Below are 22,443 nucleotides of genomic sequence, written 5' to 3' on the forward strand. Positions count from 1 at the left end.
CAAGTATACCATTTAAAACTTTACATTCTGGCATAAGTGATTCTTCTTGAGGAAAGTCAAGTCCCCATTTCGAGGTCCATAAGGAAAACATCACCGTTTATTTGAGCTAAAGATGCAAGCAAGTAGGCTACTGCACTCAATGCAGTGTTCGCCACCAATACATTTACCTGGTAGCCAGCTCAGTCAAACCTGCACCATTGCACCTAAAATTGTATCGATCTTCACATTACTATATGCTGTCCTATAATGGTGAATCGAGAAACTGAAGCACCTGGCCGTCATACGTGTTTTGCTGTTTTGGATATTGTAATACGTGAGCAAATTCATCTATTTGTATCACCAGGTGGTGCCTGATTTTCACACCACCAATTGAAGTATAGACTAACTAAAAATCTAGGACCAGAGTGAAGATTAAGACTGTCTGGAAATAAGCAAGTGTTACTTTTTTTCTCAACTCATCTGAGGGCAGTCATTGTTCAATCTGACCTGTTGAGTTCATTGTATGCAATTCAATGACAGAATTGAGGATATGCCAGAAGTCCTAACCTACTGTCCTTACTTCAAAAACAAAGGCTTACAATATTTTCTTATTAATCAACAGATTTTATTTACAGAAAAAAAGAATACCGTTTTCATACCATTCAGAGAGCAGGTAAACATTTTTCCCCTCAATAGAAATAATGAATATACAGAGAACTGAATAAAGACTTTTCAAACCAAAAACAAATATTGACAAATATTGTTCAGTGATCTCCCCCATTCCCCTACCCACCCATTCATTCATTCCCTTACCCCCAATCTCCCTTCTACCTCCCCACACAATTCCCCTCAGCACACACTGCCGAACTGACAACTCCAATGCACCCCTCCCTTATTATTTCTGAAATAAATGCCATGGGGAGGAAGTCAACTGTTGTGTCTTGTAACATTAGATTGTGACAAACAGGAAGAACAAGAAGCTAAAAGAGCCATGTAGCCAGAGTCAGTAGTAGTAGAGACATGGTTTACATATGTTTGATACATTCCAATGATACTGTCCTCCTATAGCTCCTCCCACCAGCCCCCACTGTAGTAGGCTGATGTCAGGAAAACATTCAAATAAAACATGAGAATAAAATATATTCCTAAAACTATAGAAAATTATGGAATTCCTGTCCCCGCCATCCCTACCGCTCTCCCACACAAAGGTTCCAAGCCTACGTTAGGGTCTCTACATCGACAGCGGTTGCAACAGTTAAACGTGATGATGGGCAGGCTCAGATGAATTATTTAGTCATTATATTGTTACTTGTATTTAATGTTCAAGTCAGAGATGTGGTTTAGCAGGAGCTAGGTTGTCGTTTTGCTAGTAGGCCTTCTACAGAGGAATGAGTCCATCCATAGTCTGTCTCAAAGGGTGTGTCTACCTGGGGCTAATCAGCTGCTTTCAATAAACAACCAGCATCACGAGCGACAACAAAGTTAAAAGAAAAGTAAAAAGTTAGGCAATCTTGGACAATAAATCTTACCCTCCCCCACGAAACAAACATGGGATACATTTATTTTTTAAATATCTTTTTTTTGTACGAAGCTCATTAAAGCGGATGTTGCTGGTTTCCTCCAAAATGAATGGAAAAAGAACCAGGTGGTGAGTCAGATCTGCCGATGCATCTGAACAGTACTGAATTATGACAAAGCACGAAAGACGACAAGTAAGGCTTTTCAATTTCTCTTATGATCATTTATATCAAATTCACTGGTCTTTTTTTAGCTTTTTTAAAAGTATTCCTTAAATGTGTTTTTTTAATTATATTTTTTCCCCCCTCCAATATGGTGTCCTTTAAATGCACATGAATTAGAAAGAAGAGGTGGTCTTGGCAGAAGATGAGGAATGTGTGTTCACACTGACTTCCCGCTTGGTTTCTCTCTGCTTTTTTCACCTTTTCTACACTTCTATGTTGTTCTGAGCGTAAAGCCTGGTCCATGTCCGGGCTGCAACACAAAATAAGGGAGAGAGATGAGCTCAGAAAGCAAGTGTCGTGAGTCAGTTATTTATTAGTCTTTTGGTAGAATCCTTGAGGCTTCAAGTTGTAACTTCATCACATGTGTACTTGCTTTGCAGGATAGGCCACAGGGTAAAAAAAAACACAATATACAAATTAAATGATTATATCAAAAGAAGTCATGAGTTCATAAGGTGTAGAATCTAAAGTTACCAGTAAGATTGAGCATCAGCACCAATATTAATCAGTGTTTGATTGGCTGAACGGTAGGCTGCATTGAGAAACTGAGCTACTGTGTAAAATTTGAACAAGTTTTTGTTCACTGGGCACCAAACACACAAGAACATGGACTGAAACAGGGAGAAAAGACCTGGACTTGTCTAAAAATAAAAGTTAATTTCCCCTTTCTGTTGTGTGCCACAAAAAAAACATGACCCAGGCAAGTGGGTGTGGTGAGTGAGTAGGAGTGCACTTTGGAGGAGTTCACTGCTCACAGCCGGGCTTTATCAAGACTCACCTGTCTCTATGGCTTGAGCTTCATTGGATTTCCATTGCTCCGCAACGTCATTCGCTAGAGGATCATCAGGGTTAGGAGCGCTTAGTAATGCCTGGATTGATAGCAGGACTGTGCGGATCTGTAAGGCTGGAGACCATTTATCTGTGAAAGGAGATTTTATAAGAAAACAAAAAAGTATAAATGAGGAGGGGGAGAAAGTGAGGGATGAAGGGAGGAGAAAAAGGGGATAGAGGGAGGAAGAGAAGTTTGAGCTATGTATCCATTTTGAGGGATGGGGCATGTCACAGCAATGGGGATATGCAGCTTGAGTGGGAGGTCAAAAGTTGAATCTGAGAGGCCCTTGATCTTTTGGGCGAGATTAAAAAGGAAAATCCCTCATAGCGCTCGCAGGCCAAACATGATTCTAATGCAGTGGGTATATGGCAGGAAACAAGTCCCAGGCCTGTCCCACTAACGAGACTGAACTCACTGATGTGTATGACAGACATACAGAGAAGCTGCAGCGGTGTGACAGACAGTTAAAGACATCTCATCTCCCCTGTATCTGTTAGGGCTGAGCGATAAGGCCAAAATTTCATTTCACAATATTTTTCTAAATGTTGATGCTATTTGATGTTTTTGAATAATACAAGTTCAAAATGTGCTTTGTAAGTTGTGCATGACCCTAGAGTGGCAACACATACATTCTAAGCAATTTCGAAATGGGTCTTTCTCCATTCTGCACTCATTTGAGATCCTTTCCACACTGCCACGTAGGGCTGCACTAGTTGAAAAAAAATAAGAAATCTAGGTGTTATTTTTAACAAAATACTGCAGTTGTAATTTAACTTTGATCAACACACTTGGGTGAACTGTTGAAATGATGGAAATAGAATAGTTATTATAATTTTATCCACCTCACTTTTTTAAACACTTAAAACGCGGAAACTATGGACACAACTTCCTCCCTGCTCCCGCATTATCATAATTCATATGCACGCCACAAGAAATTAGCTGATACATCATGACAAAATACACCATATTACTGTCCTGCTAATGTGCCTGGACTTTTAGGCTAAACAGATTGCAGATTGAGAAAAAAATGAAAAAATACAAATAAAAACCTAATATACCTATGACTTCGTTGTCTGATCAACTTTTTTATTTTGCTGTGTAAATTAATTACATATTCACTGCAGTATTAAGCCTAAGATTGAGTTTATGAATTATACGCTAATATGCATACGCGTCTAACTTAAAGGTGCTGCATGGTCAATCCGACATCTGCATTGGTCGTGCAGCATTTATGGTGATACGGCCTCTGCAAAATTCTGGGCATTCATACTTCTTGCGCTTCTCCGAGCAGCGCAGTGCTATTGGGAAAGGAAGTTGTCAAGGAAGTCAGATTGTGTTAATACAGGACCTCCCGCCCTCACCTACCATCAACCAATCATGTCAATGCAGAGCTATACGGAGCCCTCTGCATTGTTACAAAATTTGAGAGGCGCACGACAATGCGGTACAGACCTCAACTTGGCCTCTGACTGTCTCCGCAATTGAGTCACAACCTCCATCTGGCGCCTCTGACCACATTTTCGGATCATGCATAAATTGGCTCTTACATGCTGACTAGACCGGGCGCGTGCATGTGTCTGCCATCGTGTGCATGTTGATTTTGTTCATCCACACCAGACACGATCAGGACACTCAGGTTGAAATATCAAATCGAACTCTAAACCAACTATATTAATTTGGGGACAGGTCGAAAAGCATTAAACATTCATGGCAATTTAGCTAGCTAGGTTGCTGTTGCTAGCTAATTTGTCCTGGGATATAAACATTGGGTTGTTATTTTACCTGAAATGCACAAGTTCCTCTACTTTGACAATTAATCCACAGATAAAGAGTAAACAGAGTTTGTTTCTAGTAATCTCTCCTCCTTCAGTCTTCTTTGGACTTTACATGCCGGTTGGCAACCAACTTTAAGGTGCATTACCACCACCAACTGGACTGGAGTGTGGATCTCAGTTCATTTTTCAATCACCCACGTGGGTATATGCTCCTAAAAACCAATGAGGAGATGGGAGAGGCGGGACCTGCAGCGCGTCACAAATTGGAACCAAGTTTTTAGCGCCTGGCTACACAGATGCTCGTTTTAGCGCCTGGCTAGGCAGACGCTCATTGACCCGCGCAAGCAGTTTGGATGCAATGATTGAATAACATGTACATTTATTTTCCAACGCTCGTGCACGTAACGCGAGCGGTGTGGTCAACATCGGCTTAATCTCGAGCCAGTCTGTCTTCATTGTTCTGTTACGCAAGTGGCCTCTCCGCTGCCACAGCTATTCCTTTTAAATCTTGTGGATTCCCAGGAAAAGACAGACTACAAAAAGCTTGTTGGACACTTAGACATATTTTCTTTAGCCTATTAATAGCCTATTGGAGGACAGATGCACGCTTGCTCTTGCTTGCTGAATGTAACATAGGCTATAGAATTAATGGGCGGGCAGTTGGAAGGAAAAGCCCATATTTTCCTATAGTAGGTCTATCTTAATAGGCCACATCCTGATCCTGCCTATACCATATGAGTGGTCTGCCAATGTACCTATCTGGTCCTTCCAAACTGTCGAGAATAGACCCAAACTGATCCAAATGGTTGCATAACCAGGCCTAGGCTGTTGGCCTATGTAGTGTGGCTTGCGAAAGTATTGACACCCCTTGGCATTTTTCCTATTATGTTGCTTTACAACCTGGAATTAAAATAGATTTTTGGGGGGTTTGTATCATTTGATTTACACAACATGACTACCACTTTGAAGATGTAAAATATTTTTTATTGTGAAGCAAACAAGAAATAAGAAAAAAAAAACTTGAGCATGCATAACTATTCACCCCCTGCCCAAAGTCAATACTTTGCAGAGCCACCTTTTGCAGCAATTACATCTGCAAGTCTCTTGGGGCATGTCTCCATAAGCTTGGCACATCTAGCCACTGGGATTTTATCCCATTCTTCAAGGCAAAACTGCTCCAGCTCCTTCAAGTCGGATGGGTTCCGCTGGTGTACAGCAATCTTTAAGTCATAACACAGATTCTCAATTGGATTGAGGTCTGGGCTTTGACTAGGCCATTCCAAGACATTTATGTTTCCCCTTAAACCACTCGAGTGTTGCTTTAGCAGTATGCTTAGGGTCATTGTCCTGCTAGAAGGTGAACCTCCATCAGTCTCAAATCTCCAGAAGACTGAAACAGGTTTCCCTCAATTATTTCCCTGTATTTAGCACCATCCATCATTCCTTCAAGTCTGACCAGTTTCCCACCCCTGCCGATGAAAAACATCCCCACAGCATGATGCTGTGTTCTCGGGAGTGATGAGAGGTGTTGGGTTTGCGCCAGACATAGCGTTTTCCTTGATGGCCAAAAAGCTAAATTTGTCTCATCTGACCAGAGTACCTTCTTCCGTATGTTTGGGGAGTCTCCCACATGCCTTTTGGCAAACACCAAACGTGTTCGCTTCTTTTTTTCTTTAAGCAATGGCTTTTTTTCTGGCCACCCTGCCGTAAAGCCCAGCTCTGTGGAGTGTACGGCTTAAAGCTGTCCTATGGACAGATACTCCAATCTCCGCAGTGGAGCTTTGCAGCTCCTTCAAGATTATCTTTGGTCTCTTTGTTGCCTCGCTAATTAATGCCCTCCTTGCCTGGTGCATGAGTTTTGGTGGGCGGCCCTCTCTTGGTAGGTTTGTTGTGGTGCCATATTCTTTCAATTTTTGAATAATGGATTTAAATGGTGCTCCGTGGGATGTTCAACGTTTCTGATATTATTTTATAACCCAACCCTGAGCTGTACTTCTCCACAACTCTGTCCCTGATCTGTTTGGAGAGCTCCTTGGTCTTCATGGTGCCGCTTACTTGGTGGTGCCTCTTGCTTAGTGGTGTTGCAGACTGTGGGGGCTTTCAGAACAGGTGTATATATACTGAGATCATGTGACACTTAAATAAAGTCCACCTGTGTGTAATCTAACTAATTATGTGACTTTGAAGGTAATTGGTTGCACTAGATCTTATTTAGGGGCTTCATAGCAAAAAGTGTTTTTTATTTTATTTTTTGAAACAACAAAATCACCAATTTGGACTATTTTGTGTATGTCTATTACATGAAATCCAGATAAAAATCCATTTAAATTACAGGTTGAAATGCAACTTAATAGGAAAAACGCCACGGGAGGTGAATACTTTTGCAAGGCACTGTAGTTATTTCGGCATGAAACAAAACAGGATGTGTGAGCAGTTATTCAAATGTGCCTACATCACCGCAATTTCACTGCCATTTCTTGGACTTTGACAGGTAAATATTAAGCCTTTAGCCTTAATATTTAGCTAATGAATGGTCTAATGTCTGGCAAATATTTAGCTTCTTACTTCGGCTACACATCACTAGGCTCTCTCTTCCAGCTGCTCCCAGGCCAACAGGCTATAGGCTACGCAAGCCTCTCCGCAATAGGCATTCCTCTTCTCGTGAAATCTCAGGAAAAGCTATAGGCTACAAAACCTATAGGACATTTATTTAGATATTTTTTATACTAGGCCTAATTGCCTATTCGGGGAATGAGGCAGGCTTGCTAATTGCTGAATGTATAACAGGCCTACAGCATAGAATACGCTAGTCGAGGAGAAAAAGTGCATTGGTGTGATCACTTTTGGCCAGTTACGATAATTATTGCACTGATGCATTACAAATAGTTGCACAGGACATACAGAGATGAGCACAGTGAAAACAAAGACCCAAAGGAACTGACAACCATTAGAAAAATTGAAATCACTTGCAACGAAGCAATGACATGCTGTAAAAGATGTGCAGGCTTAATGGCGTTTGTTGTTGAATTGCTACATTTAAATACAAGTTACTAGATTATTTTTCATTAGGCCTACATGTACATTGAAGTATTATTTGCAGTTGTGTTAATTTTTCATAGTGACATCCTGAAAGCACTGAATGGTCTGAACCAGCTAGAGACCTCATGAATGGTCTTGTGTTAACACTTGATTAATAGGCAGCGTGCAGAAGGATGCGTTGATCAGTGGATTGACAGGTGTAGGACTGTAGAACAATAAACCTTCCTCTAGTGTGGATGCTTTTATAGTTATGTAGCATATAGTATTTCATTATAGTTACCTTTATAGTTATTGGCTTGGTGGATGGCCCGGGCCTTAACTCTTGACACAACACAACTAACGTTATCCTCACAACAGAAATAGCCTACTAGTAAGTCTAGCTAACGTTAGCGAACTTGAATGAAATAAATATAAAAATATCACATACTTATTTACTTGACTTTTATACTCTATAAAATTGACTCTTTCAAATAATTGACTCTGGCAAGTTTTCCACCGGCAGGCTTCTGTAGGGAAGTAAAGTGGAAGTCAAATCCCTGACTTCCTGTTGTTTTACTGTGCCCATAGCAACGTTCGAAAATGAGGTAGATAGTATATAATAGCAGGCACTTTGAATACAGTGCTGTTAGACATGATAAAGAATGAAAAACCCAGGGAGGCGTTATTGTGATAGGGTAGGAACTCATTGGTCAGGGTAGGAACTCATTGGTCAGTGTTTCCTAGGGGACCCTATAATCTTTGGCTACATTAAATGTTTTCTATTAGCTACTTCATGTAGCTAACATATTCATGCTTAGCCTATTCCTCTTTTATTTAGAAGATACTTTTGCACCCCCCCCCCCCAAAAAAAAGTGGATTTATGTATCAGGCTGTATTAGCTAGCTACGTTAGCTCTGACTCAGTACATTTATTTGTTAGATAGCCAGCTAGCTATGGTGCACATTTGTGGCCTGCTGGAGGTCATTTTGCAGGGATCTGGCAGTGCTCCTCCTGCTCAAAGGCGGAGGTAGCGGTCCTGCTGCTGGGTTGTTGCCCTCCTACGGCCTCCTCCACGTCTCCTGATGTACTGGCCTGTCTCCTGGTAGCGCCTCCATGCTCTGGACACTACGCTGACAGACACAGCAAACCTTCTTGCCACAGCTCGCATTGATGTGCCATCCTGGATGAGCTGCACTACCTGAGCCACTTGTGTGGGTTGTAGACTCCGTCTCATGCTACCACTAGAGTGAGAGCACCGCCAGCATTCAAAAGTGACCAAAACATCAGCCAGGAAGCATAGGAACTGAGAAGTGGTCTGTGGTCACCACCTGCAGAATCACTCCTTTATTGGGGGTGTCTTGCTAATTGCCTATAATTTCCACCTTTTGTCTATTCCATTTGCACAACAGCATGTGAAATTTATTGTCAATCAGTGTTGCTTCCTAAGTGGACAGTTTGATTTCACAGAAGTGTGATTGACTTGGAGTTACATTGTGTTGTTTAAGTGTTCCCTTTATTTTTTTGAGCAGTGTATTTAGTTGCATATGCAAGTAAAATGGCCCACTGTTGATTAACTTAACCTGAACTGAAACAACAGTGAAACAGCAAAATCTGTTTGGATGTCAGGCTACCATGTCGGTGTAAAATGACGCAAGTCAAGCACCCCTTACCTTTCAATATGTCTAGACATATTCTTCCCAGCTTGTCTACGTTGGGGTGGTATATTTTGGTCATAAAGCGTACTTTTGGAGCTGCCATTGGGTATTCCTCGGGAAGAAAGAGTTCAAGTTTAAACGTGCCGCCTTCAAAGGGCGAGTCCTGGGGCCCGGCGATGACCACATGGAAGTAGCGGGCGTTACCTTCGTCAGGCTCCGCCTTGATGCCTGGGACAGGCTCCGCCATCAAGCGCTGAGTCTCCTGACAAACGACAGACATACAAACAGAGTTAGGCCTAGATGCAAATCTTGTGGTGGTAACCATTGTTCAGCAGGCACATTTGTACGATTGTTCCAGATGCGCATGCTCTGTAATGTTTTGAAAACAATATATGTATTACTAGTAAGAACTAACGTGGTATATTGAATAATAAATGTTTCTGTGACCTGAGTCTTTTAACCAAAATGTCACGAGACAAAAATCTTCACCTGCCCCTTTAAGGCCGGGAGGTTACCGTGGTAGCGCGACTGGAGTCATGTTTCTACCTGTGAGATTGAGTCTGACAAGCAGCAGCGTTGTCAGAAACAGAAAAACAACCTAGTTTATGAACAAAATGTAAATAGGCAAGAAACAAAGTGTCACTTCAGTAGACTTTCGTTTCAAGTAAATTAGACCAACTTTTATACCAGCTCTTTAAGTGCGCACAGCCACCAGCCAGGCAGTGTTTCCAGTGCGAGGTGGGATAGGCTATATAGGATTCGTAGTTTGACTTTGTGCGATTAATTTACCAGCTATGAAACAAAAACGGCGGAACTACTTTGAAAACTGCTAGTGCAGCATTTATTTTACTGTAAACGTGATCATACTTGACTATTTTTATTTAAAAAATACGAGTGAAATGCTCACACTGTGGAGCCCTGACCCCTGCCAACGTGGCTGGTGAAGTAAACATTTTACACGCCAATGACAAAATCGACAGGTGGTGGGTGTTAATTTTAGGCCCTGGCTGTGACCTGGAGAAAAACACACCCTTCTCAACATGACTGAGCATAAGCAATCTGATACGGCCTTATGGTAATGCAAGAGGCAGGGTGACACCTGTGACAGGTGCAGCAACAAAGATGGACTTTTACAGACCTAGGCCTATTCCTCTTCACTCGCCTACTAATTTTCCCATTGTAGCCTAAAATACCAAAACAGTGCATTAGGGAAATATTCAGACCCTTGACATTTTCCACATTTTGTTACCTTACAGCCTTATTAAAAAATGCCTCAAATATTTTTCCCCTCATCCATCTACAAACAATACCCCAAAATGACAAAGCAAAAACCGTTTAGAAATTCTTGCAAATGTATAAAAATAAAACACCTTGTTTACATATGTATTCAGACCATTTGCTATGAGACTCGAAATTGAGCTCACGTGCATCCTGTTTCCATTGATCATCCTTGAGATGTTTCTACAACTTGATTTACCACCTGTTGTAAATTCAATTGATGTTACATGATTTGGAAAGGCACACACATGTCTATATAAGGTCCCACAGTTGACAGTGCATGTCAGAGCAAAAACCTGGGGAAGGGTACAAAAAAATGTCTGCAGCATTGAAGGTCCCAATGAACACAGTGGCCTCCATCATTCTTAAAAATAGAAGTTTGAAACTACAAAGACTCTTCCTAGAGCTGTCCACCCGGCCAAACTGAGCATTCGGGGGAGAAGGGCCTTGGTCAGGGAGGTGACCAAGAACCCGATGGTCACTCTGATATGGCTCCAGAATTCTTCTGTGGAGATGGGACAAACTTCCTGAAGGACAACCAACTCTGCAGCACTCCACCAATCATGCCTTTATGGTAGAGTGGCCATATGGAAGCCACTCCTCAGTAAAAGGCACATGACAGCCCGCTTGAAGATTGCCAAAAGGCACCCAAAGGACTCTGACCATGAACAACAAGAGTCTTTGGTCTGATGAAACCAAGATTGAACTCTTTGGGCTGAATGCCAAGTGTCATGTCTGGAGGAAACCTGGCACCATCCCTACGGGGAAGCATGGTGGTGGTAGCATCATGCTGTGGGGATGTTTTTCAGCGGCAGGGACTGGGGGACTAGTCAGGATCAAGGGAAAGATGAACGGAGCAAAGTACAGAAAGATCCTTGAGCGCTCTGGAGCAGGTTCCAAGGACTGGTGCGAAGGTTCACCTTCCAACAGGACAACGACCCTAAGCACACAGCCAAGACAACAAAGGAGTGGCTTCGGGACAAGTCTCTGAATATCCTTGAGTGGCCCAGCCAGAGCCCGGACTTGAACCCGATCAAACATCTCCGGAGAGACCTCAAAATAGCTGTGCAGCGACACTCCCCATTCAAACTGACAGAGCTTGAGAGGATCTGCAGAGAAGAATGAGAGAACCTCCCCAAATACAGGTGTGCCAAGCTTGTAGCGTCATACCCAAGGAGACTCAAGGCTGCGATCAATGCCAACGTTGCGTCAACAAAGTACTGAGTAAAGGGTCTGAATATTTATGTAAATATGATATTTCCGTTTGCAGAAATTTCTACAAAACTGTTTTTGCTTTGTCATTATGGGGTATTGTAGATTGAGGCCACTGTGTTCTTGGGGACCTTCAATGCTGCAGACATTTTTTTGTACCCTTCCCCAGATCTGCGCCTCGACACAATCCTGTCTCAGAGCTCTACGGACAATTCCCTCAACCTATTATTAGCTAATTAGCCTGCTATAGTAGGCCACTTTGTAGACTAACTCAAGTTGGTAGCTAGCTAGATAACTTGACACTGTTTAGCTAAGTGAATTAAATGTAATCAGCTAGCTAAAAAGGAAGTTAGCTATCTTGATGTAATCATTGTACATTTAAAATAGTCTCCAAATGCATTAGATAACAGCCATGGAAGAGGGTGAAAATGCAGCTCCAGCTGTCAGTAAAGGGAGCGTATAGGCTACTGGATAGCCTAGGCAAGTGTTTCTCAAACCCGGTCCTGGGGCACGTTTTGGTTTTTGCCTTAGCACTACACAGCTGATTCAAATAACCAACTCATCCTCAAGCTTTTATTATTTGAATCAGCTGTGTAGTGCTAGGGCAAAAAACAAAACGTGAACCCAGGGGGGCCCCAGGACCGAGTTTGGGAAACCATGCGGCTGCCTAGGCTAGCTACTGGATAGGGCAGGTAACTTTGTGGGAGGACATTATGAAAATATTCTCTAGTTCCAGTCCCTAGAGGGGAAAACTTTGAGGACAGATATTAGCAACATAATATAACAGTGCTGTATAATGAAGCCTGTTTCTTTGTGATGTTTTCTTTCCTCCGATATGAAAAGCTGCGACAGCCTGTTTGCAGATGAAGAGAGGTCCTAATGAATATCCCAAGAAAGCTTGGGTATATCCTATATGCCATGGGTTATATGTGTAGGCCTACCTATGTTAGCAAACATTGTATACAAAAATACAGTTAATCACACACAATGTATAAACCTATTACAATTGGAGCATGCCAAACCTGCTGGAGGTCCTCAATGTGCAAGGTTCTGTTTCAGCCCAGCAATAACACACCTGATTCAACTTATCAGGTCTAATGAGTTGATAATCAAGTGTGCTATTGCTGGGCTGGAATAGAAGTCTGCTCACCCAGTAGATAGGGATCAGTGGAGCAAGGTTGGCTACCACTGGTATGGAGTTTTTGTTCACCTGAAATGATGCTTCAGTAATAATAGTGTACTTGTTACTACTCAATGTTCTATTGTTGTTTAGACTACATACGAGTTAACTTATTTGTACATTTTGAAGTGATAAAGTGTTGATTCTTTGATGTGTTTAAAATGTTTTAATTGTTAAACTACTATTCAAATTGAACTAGTGTCAATGATGATCACAATCCTGCAATAAAGAGGGTAAGGGGTTCTGTCTCTAATGTGCAGGTGTTGTATTCTCAAAAATGAAAATGTCCTTGATGTCTAGTTGTAAGATCTCCAATTTGATTAATTTAATTTTCATGCTCTCTCATTATATCAGCTACAGTACCAGTCAAAAGTTGACACCTACTCATTCAAGGTCTTTTCTTTATTTTTTTACATAGTAGAATAATAGTGAAGACATGAAAACTATGAAACAACACATATGGAATCATGTAGCAACCAAAAGTGTTAAATAAAAATACATTTTATATTTGAGATTCTTCAGTAGCCACCCTTTGCCTTGATGACAGCTTTGCACACTCTTGGCATTCTCTCAACCAGCTTCATGAGGTAGTCACCTGGAATGCATTTCAATTAATAGGTGTACCTTGTTAAAAGTTCATTTGTAGAATTTATTTCCTTCTTAATGCGTTTGAGCCCATCAGTTGTGTTGTGACAAGGTAGGGGTGGTATACAGAAGATAGCCCTATTTGGTAAAAGACCAAGTCCATATTATTGCAAGAACAGCTTAAATAAGCAAAGAGAAACGACAGTCCATCATTACTTTACGACATGAAGGTCAGTCAATCTGTAAAATTACAAGTCTCTTCAAGTACAGTCGCAAAAACCATCAAGCGCTATGATGAAACTGGCTCTCATGAGGACCGCCACAGGAATGGAAGACCCAGAGTTACCACTGCTGCAGAGGACAAATTCATTAAAATAACTGCACCTCAGATTGCAGCCCAAATAAAAGTAAGACGCATCTCAACATAAACTGTTCAGAAGAGAGTGCAAAAAAAAAACGGTACTATAAGGACACCAATAAGAAGAGATACTTGCTTGGGCCAAGAAACACGAGCAATGGACAAATAGACCAGTGGAAATCTGTCTGACGAGTCCAAATTTGAGATTTTTGGTTCAATCCATTGTGTCTTTGTGAGAAGCAGAGTAGGCGAACAAATTATCTCCGCATGTGTGGTTCCTACCATGAAGCATGGAGGAGGTGGTGTGATGGTGCTTTGCTGGTGACACTGTGATTTATTTAGAATTCAAGGCACACTTAACCAGCATGGCTACCACAGCGATTCGCCTTCCCATCTGGTTTGCGCTTAGTGAGACTATCATTTGGTTTTCAACAGGACAATGATCCAAAACACACCTCCAGGCTGTGTAAGGGCTATTTGACCAAGAAGGAGAGTGATGGAGTGTTGCATCAGATGTCCTGGCCTGCACAATCACCCGACCTCAACCCAACTGAGATGGTTTGGGATGAGTTGGACAGCAGAGTGAAGGAAAAGCAGCCAACAAGTGCTCAGCATATGTGGGAACTCCTTCCAGCTGGATGAGAGAATCAAGGCAAAGGGTGGCTACTTTGAATATCAAATATAACATTTATTTGGATTTGTTTAACACTTTTTTGGTTACTACATGATTCCATGTGTTATTTCATAGTTTTGATGTCTTCACTATTGTTGTACAATGTAGAAAATACAATACCCTCAACCTCTCCCATCTATTTCTGATGCCCATCCAGGTTGATTTTTATTTGCCATATATTTTTAACTGTGCTGTTTCACAAAAGTTCTTAACTTACATACATTTTACAGACACAGTATATTTTACATTTTGTTATCTTGTTGTTATTAGTCCCAGACTTCAGTTTCATTCAACCCCTCCCATCCATCGCTTAACACCATCCAAATTGGATTTCTATATTTTTCAACTGTGCTGTGATGCTTCACAAAAGTTCTGAACCTTTCTATTCTCATTTTCTACAGATTGTAAATTAAAGAAATATTTTTGCTAAAAGTATTATATTATTGATCGATTGACTATGACTTTTCAAATCACCCAGTATTGCTATCTGCAGCGTTAGCTCCAGGTAAATGTTGCAATTCTTTATCCATTCCTGGACCTGTGACCAAAAACAAGCTACATATGGACAGTACCAAAACAAATTATCTAATGATTCAGTCTCTTCACAGCAAAACCTGCAGAACTGGGAAGGTTGTAACCCCCATATAACATTCTATTGGTTGCAAGAATTTTGTATAATAATTTAGAAAAATTCAAAGTTTTGAATCTGGCGTCGTTTTGCTTATCAGTTCATAAACCATGTGCCATGGGATCGGTACATCGAAAAACTCTTGCCAACTATTTTGCAATCTATACGGCACAGCTGTAAATTTTTGGGTCCTTAAATTAAAGTGGTTTATTTTTATATTCATCACACTTTTCTTTAACCAATTTTGGTCTTCAATGCAGGGCCGACAGACAAGTTCCTTAATTTTTCCCCCTCCCACAGAAACCGGGTTTATGTGAAAAGTTACATACACAGCTGGAAAATATGGACACGGACAACGTGACAGTGCGCACCAAGGAAGAGGCGCCACGGACAGACAGAGCTGAAATTTCACTACTTGACATGTATGATGAAATCCTGGTTGAGACTGAACAAATGAACAATGAAACAGCACAGCAAGTAAGTGAAAGATATAGGTTTTGATTATGTTTTACTGGTAATGGGGACATAGGTAAATGCCAACAAAATAACTTTTTTGGTCAGTGTGGTGTGTGTGTGTGTAACCTTCACTTCACTAGGCAAGTCAGTTAACACTTCTTATGGCTGCAGGGGCAGTTTGAGTAGCTTGGATGAAAGGTGCACAGAGGTGCCCATAGTAAACTGCCTGCTCCTCAGTCCCAGTTGCTAATATATGCATATTATTATTCGTATTGGATAGAAAACACTCTGAAGTTTCTAAAACTGTTTGAATGATGTCTGAGTATAACAGAACTCATATGGCAGGCAAAAACCTGAGAAAAAGTCCAAACAGGAAGTGGGAATTCTGAGGTTGGTCAATTTTCAACACAGCCCCTACAGAACACACAGTGGGATATGGATGAGTTTGCACTTGCTACGGCTTCCACTAGATGTCAACAGCCTGTAGAACCTTGTCTGATGCCTCTACTGTGTAGTGGGGCCAAAGGAGACAGGAAATAGTCAGGTCTACCATGACCTGGCCATGCTCTGACCATGCGCGTTCACATGAGAGGGAGCTCTGTTCCATCGCACATCTGAAGTCAATGTAATTCTCCGGTTGGAACGTTACTGAAGATTTATGTTAAAAACATTCTAAAGATTGATTCAATACATCGTTTGACATGTTTCTACTGACTGTTACGGAACTTTTTGACATTTCGTCAGCTTTTAGTGAACGCGCTTTCTGACTTTGGATTTGTTTACCAAACACACTAACAAAAATAGCTATTTGGACATAAATGATGGACATTACCGAACAAAACGAACATTTCTTGTGGAAGTGGGAGTCCTGGGAGTGCATTCCGACGAAGATCAAAGGTAAGTGAAGATTTGTAATGCTTTTTATGAGTTTTGTTGACTGCACAATTTGGTGGGTATGGCTTCCTTTTGTGGCTGAACGCTGTTCTCAGATTATTGATGGATATAAATATGAGCTTTTTCGAACAAAACATATGTATTGTGTAACATGAAGTCCTATGAGTGTCATCTGATGAAGATCATCAAAGGTTAGTGATTAATTTTATCTCTTTCTGCTTTTTGTGACTCCTGTCTTTGGCTGGAAAAATGACTGTTTTTCTGTGATTGTGCGGTGACCTAACATAATCGTTTGTGGTGCTTTCGCTGAAAAGCCTATTTGAAATCAGACACTTTGGTGGGATTAACAACAAGATTACCTTTAAAATGGTATAAGATACATGTATGTTTGAGGAATTTTAATCATGAGATTTCTGTTGTTTGAATTTGGCGCCCTGCACTTTCACTGGCTGTTGTCATATCATCCCGTTAACGGGATTGCAACCATAAGAAGTTAAGAACAATTTCTTATTTACAATGACGGCCAAACCCGGCAAAATGTGCATCGCCCTATGGGACTCCCAATCAAGGCCGGATGTGACAGAACCTGGATTCGATCCAAGGACTGTAGTGACGCCTCTTGCACTGAGATGCATTGCCTTAGACCGCTGCGTCCGTGTGTGTGTGTGTTAACTATACTAGAATGCTGTAAAAAGGCCACCAATATTAAACATTTTGGTGTTGTTTTTTTGGCAAGGAAAATATCAGATATCGAACAAAAATGTCATATTGGTGCGTCCCTAGTTACTATACATATAACTTTAACCCATTTCATAAGAGATTCTCCAAAATGTAAATATTCCAGGCATTTATATATAAACTCCAGTCATACTTTATCAAAGGCCTTTTCAAAGTCAGCTATGAATACCAGGCCTGGTTTCCCAGTTTTTCATATTGTTCTATTGTTTCCAGTACTTGCCTTATATCTCCAATGTATCGTCCATGTAAAAAACCTGTCTGATTAGGATTAATAATGTCCGACAATACCTTTTTAATTCTATGCGTTAAGCATTTTGCTAGAATTTTTGTATCACAACAGTGTAAGAGGCCTCCAATTTTGTAAATGGACTGGATCTTTATATTTACCACTTGGATCCTGTTTCAGTTATAATGAAATCAGACCTTCTTGTTGTGTGTATGATAAACTACCATTTATATAGGAGTGGTTTAAACATGCTAATAATGGTCCTCTGAGTATATAAAAAAATATTTGGTATACCTCCACTGGTATGCAATCCAGCCCTGGAGTTTTCCCAGACTTAAAGGCTTTAATTGCATCAATAAATTCCTCCTCTGTAATTTGGCCTTCCATTAGTCTTTCTGTACAGATGTTAATTTTACATTATTAATAGAAAAAAAATACATACAATTAGCTTTGGATAATGGAGATGGAGACAAACAAAAACATATGCCTTAAGTACTTTACTTACTCTTTCAAAATACTGTTTGGTGAATCATGGGTGACTCCGTCATTTGTAACAAGCTTCAGTTAATTATTTTTCATAGCATTTCCATGATTAAAAAATAATTGCATTTTATCTTCATATTCATATTATAATATATTACTCTTGATCTTTTTTTAATACGTTCCTCCATTTCTTTTTCCTCTAACTTATTCTGAGCCTCTATGGTACAGTTTTTATTGCTATCCATCTGTACTGTTAGTCCTTCCATTTCCTTTGACCTCATACAGTGGCTTGCGAAAGTATTCACCCCCCTTGGCATTTTTCCTATTTTGTTGCCTTACAACCTGGAATTAAAATAGATTTTTTTGTGGATTTGTATCATTTGATTTACACAACCACTTTGCAGATGCAAAATATTTTTTGTTGTGTAACAAACAAGAAATAAGACAAAAAAATGAACTTGAGCGTGCATAACTATTCACCCCTCCGAAGTCAATACTTTGTAGAGCCACCTTCTGCAGCAATTACAACTGCAAGTCTCTTGGGGTATGTCTCTATAAGCTTGGCACATCTAGCCACTGGGATTTTTGTCCATTCTTAAAGTGGTCCTATGGACAGATACTCCAGTCTCCGCTGTGGAGCTTTGCAGCTCCTTCAAGATGATCTTTGGTCTCTTTGTTGCCTCTCTGATTAATGCACTCCTTGCCTGGTATGTGAGTTTTGGTGGGCGGCCCTCTCTTGGCAGGTTTGTTGTGGTGCCATATTCTTTCCATTTTTTAATAATGAATTTAAATGGTGCTCAGTGGGATGTTCAAAGTTTCTGATATTTTTTAATAACCCAACCCTGATCTGTACTTCTCCAGGACTTTGTCCCTGACCTGTTTGGAGACGACCTTGTTCTTCATGGTGCCGCTTGCTTGGTTGTGCCCCTTCCTTACTGGTGTTGCAGACTCTGGGGCCTTTTGGAACAGGTGTATATATACATTGAGATCATGTGAAACTTCAATTGCACACAGGAGGACTTTAATTAGGTGACTTCTGAAGGTAATTGGTTGCAACAGATCTTATTTAGGGTCTTCATAGCAAAAGGGTGAATACATATGTATGCACCTCTTCAGTTTTCATTTCACTTGACCAATTTTGACTATTTTGTGAATGCCCATCACATGAAATCCAAATAAATTACAGGTTGTAATGCAACAAAATAGGAAAAACGCCAAGGGAATGAATACTTTTGCAATGCACTGTAGCTGACACCCCATTCTTTCTGCAGACATCTTTGAATCTTAATTTGGAGCAGATATTTAAGAGGTTTTGCAAAACCTTATAACATAAATCCTTGAGGGAGATTTTAATGTAATTCCGTTACCTAAGTATGTAACGGCAAAGTTCTTCCACTAAATTAGTCTTTGTAATTTTTTTCCGTGGACATTTTTTAAAGTAGTTCTTGTACATGGAGTTGTATGGTTTGTTAAACTTTGAAATCAATGTTTTTTGTTTGACATAGATTTTAAGGTAAAAAAAAACTTAGTCAAAGCGTAATTCCATTACAGTGGTATTGCCCTAAAGCTACAGATAGCGTTGAGAGAAAGACAACAAAGAAGAACAAAAAGAGTGGAATATCATCAACCACTGTACATGCTGCTGTTTTTTCTTTTTCCTGAATGCACCTCCGAGCGAGATTCCTAAAATGTTTCAGATAACCCACAGACAAAAACACACAGTCCAAACACAGACAAGAGAGGCTCCCGGACCAGTAGCACACTCACAGGGGCTCAGGGGGCCAAGCTCACTGAGAACAGTTCCCAGAACTTCCCAGCCCTCCCATCTTTTCCAACCAATGTTACCATCATAAGTGTTCCCTCTCTTACTCAACCCCTTTCACCACCTGTGTGAATGTCCCTTTCTCTGTTAGCATAATAGCATTGATTCAATGACAACTACCAATGACAGAGGACATGAACTTGGGAATACGAAGCACAGCCCAGCATTCCCTATGTGGGCCACAATGTTTTTGGAGGTGCTCGAGATTAGAAAGTTGAAACGAATTGTAGGATAGAGGCCAACTAGTAACAACTGTTTTATAGTTTAATATACTAGCTACAAGGCATTCTTGAATCCACAATGTAGCCTAGACTGTTTCAGCACAGAGAGCCATCAACTTGACAGGGGATAATGAAAACAAGGCGCTGAGGTCCACAGACCGAACAGATGCTGGGTAGAGACAGTCATGACTTCATTGATCTGTGAATGAGTGAAGACAGTCAACCCATGCAAACAAACTGCCTAGCCTGGAAGGAGAGACCGGAGAACAACTAGGCTAGTGAGTGAGAACAAAACAATAATTCTAAACACACAAAGTGATAGTACAATAGCTTAAGCTCACTGTATATAACTAATAGTATGATGTTCACCTCTGCACCAATCTTACAACTCTCTCCTGACCTGATCTTTATGCTACACTAGCTTCAGGAGTGACAATTGCTGTGTGACAATTTCTCCAAATGCACTGGGAACATGCTGGAAGTAAGGAACCTCTAGTATACTGGTGCATCTAGGCCTAATCCCTTACTCATGTGTATGTCAAATTAAATTAACTATTGATGTCCCACTTCTCGTGTCAGCATAGCTAGCTAAACTAAAATATTTGCTGTGTCTTGGCCTATAGCCCTGACAGCTGTGGTGTGACATGACGAGCTAGCTATCTTTCTAATCAGATCTTTCGTAATGATATACTGTCTAATGTCTATATACACCACATATTAATATTCTGGATTCTGACTCACTATAATATATCTACTCTGGATTGTTCATTTGACCAGTTCAGTAATTTCTTGATTTGTTGTTCTGATTATTTGTGTAATGGTATTGTATTTGCAAGACATTCTACTGCAGTGTTGGAGCTAGCTAGTGGGTAAATCCATGTGAATTCAATTACTTTTTAGGGTTTCCACCCACTCTGCCCAGAGTAAGTGAAAACATGCTTTGGTGATGAAATTTATAAAATACATTATATGTAGACAAGCTTATTCTGTATTGTTCCGAGCGGTCTTTAACATTTCATTACCAGTATATCCAAAAAGTAGAATTTCGTAATCTAATAGCTTTCTCGCAGTAACTTAAGGATTTTACATGTTGTGGTGGTCGTTTTCAAAGTTGTTACCACATGTAACAAAAAGCAAAATTAGCATGACACAATTTGAATTAAACGTATGCATTAATATGAAAAGTGTATACTAAAATATGAAAATACTACATGTCATGTCTCAAAATCGATATCTATCTTACCTCTATATTGTTTAATGTCCTGCAGATTCGAGAAGATGAGTTCAACTAGAACGTGAACCGGTCAGGTAGCCTTCATTCTGGCACAGAATCAAGCCTAGTTGACACACTGCTGTGCAATTTTACTTATTTTTGACCACTTTTCTCTCTGGCCTCCACTGATTTAGGCACCCTAATTTTGGCCATTGTACAAGGGTAAAAACTCCAATAACATTTGAACAGCTTATGAGAGAGACATGGGGCTTGGATGAGTTGGTTTTCTTCAAAGAGTATCTACACAATTGACACTTTTTGACAACACCCCTTTTGATTTGAACGAAACCTCCCACACATATTTGCCCATTGTAGAAGCTCAGAAAGGGACCTTTTGTACGAAAATAAGAGTTTGCTGTCAAAAAGTGACTGAATTCAAATTAACTTACCCTACATAGCTAAGAATTGCACCTGCAATAACACCTGCAAATCTGTCTGTGTACGAGACCAATAAACTTTTATTTGAAGTGATGACTGGTAAGGGGAATCGTACCGTCCATTTCAATTAATTAAGATCATAACACTGAGATCCCGCTAATGCCCTGACCTCTGCCTATATCATCACTTACGGTAGCTAACTAACTTCGCAACAGAGGCCTAACGGGAAATATTTGTCACACAATGGTAACGTTCTAAATGCTAACTCAATAGCCTGCTAAATTGACCCTTTAATGCTTAAGGACTAAGTATCTTTATACTAATGAGCAATTTAGCCCAAAGTAAAGATTGCAACCGTTTATATTGTGGCACAGTTACGGGAGTAGGCTGTCTGGTTGTGCATTCATTGCAACACACATGTACGGCTAGCTATAGAGTTTGCTAGTTATAGTGTTTGCTAGCTATAGTGTTAGCTAGCTATTTGGAAAGGGCGGAATGGGTGACTGGCTGGCTAACGTTTAAGATAACTAGCTAGCAAGCTAACGTTATATTGATTGCAAACTCTCTCAGACTCTGGTCAGTACGCTACATTCACTGTGTATAGTGTATTAACGAATAAACAACCACACAAAAGCCACATTTCTTTGCCATCTTTTACAGGCGTGGGTGTATTTTTAACCCACCTTTATTCCGTTTATTAGGAACAGGGTCGAAACGGAAGTAACTTCGCAGCTGCGGCAAATGCAAGCTAAGTCAATTACGAACAGTGTGGAGCATTTTAGGATTAGCTAGCTAGGACATCATGAATCTGTCATAGACAACAACAATAGTATGTGTAATTCGTAAAGCACTGAATAGTTACCTTAATGATCCTACGGGGCAGTCCTGCCATCTTGTTTTTAATGAGGGGTTTAGCTGTGACTCTTCTCTTTCGTTTGCATTGACAGCGAAAGGCGCGCACACACCTCTTCCGGTGTTCTGCTCATTTTGCGTCATGGGACCATCCTGAAAGTGTAACGTAAATAAATGTAGCTAGT

The 22,443-nt window shown here is 40.5% G+C and overlaps 1 protein-coding gene across 1 annotated transcript; it reads right to left on the reverse strand.

Moving 5' to 3' along the window:
* Positions 1-582: 582 nt before the first annotated feature.
* Positions 583-22,424, reverse strand: LOC139540166 (ubiquitin-conjugating enzyme E2 N). The gene is made up of 4 exons (XM_071343762.1): positions 22,269-22,424; positions 9,017-9,263; positions 2,500-2,640; positions 583-1,971 (listed from the first exon to the last, which is right to left on the reverse strand). The coding sequence occupies exons 1-4, from the start codon at positions 22,296-22,298 to the stop codon at positions 1,925-1,927; spliced, it is 465 nt and encodes a 154-aa protein (XP_071199863.1). The 5' UTR covers positions 22,299-22,424; the 3' UTR covers positions 583-1,924.
* Between the last annotated feature and the right edge of the window lie 19 nt (positions 22,425-22,443).

This window comes from Salvelinus alpinus, chromosome 15 (assembly GCF_045679555.1).
Source record: "Salvelinus alpinus chromosome 15, SLU_Salpinus.1, whole genome shotgun sequence".
NCBI lineage: Eukaryota > Metazoa > Chordata > Actinopteri > Salmoniformes > Salmonidae > Salvelinus > Salvelinus alpinus.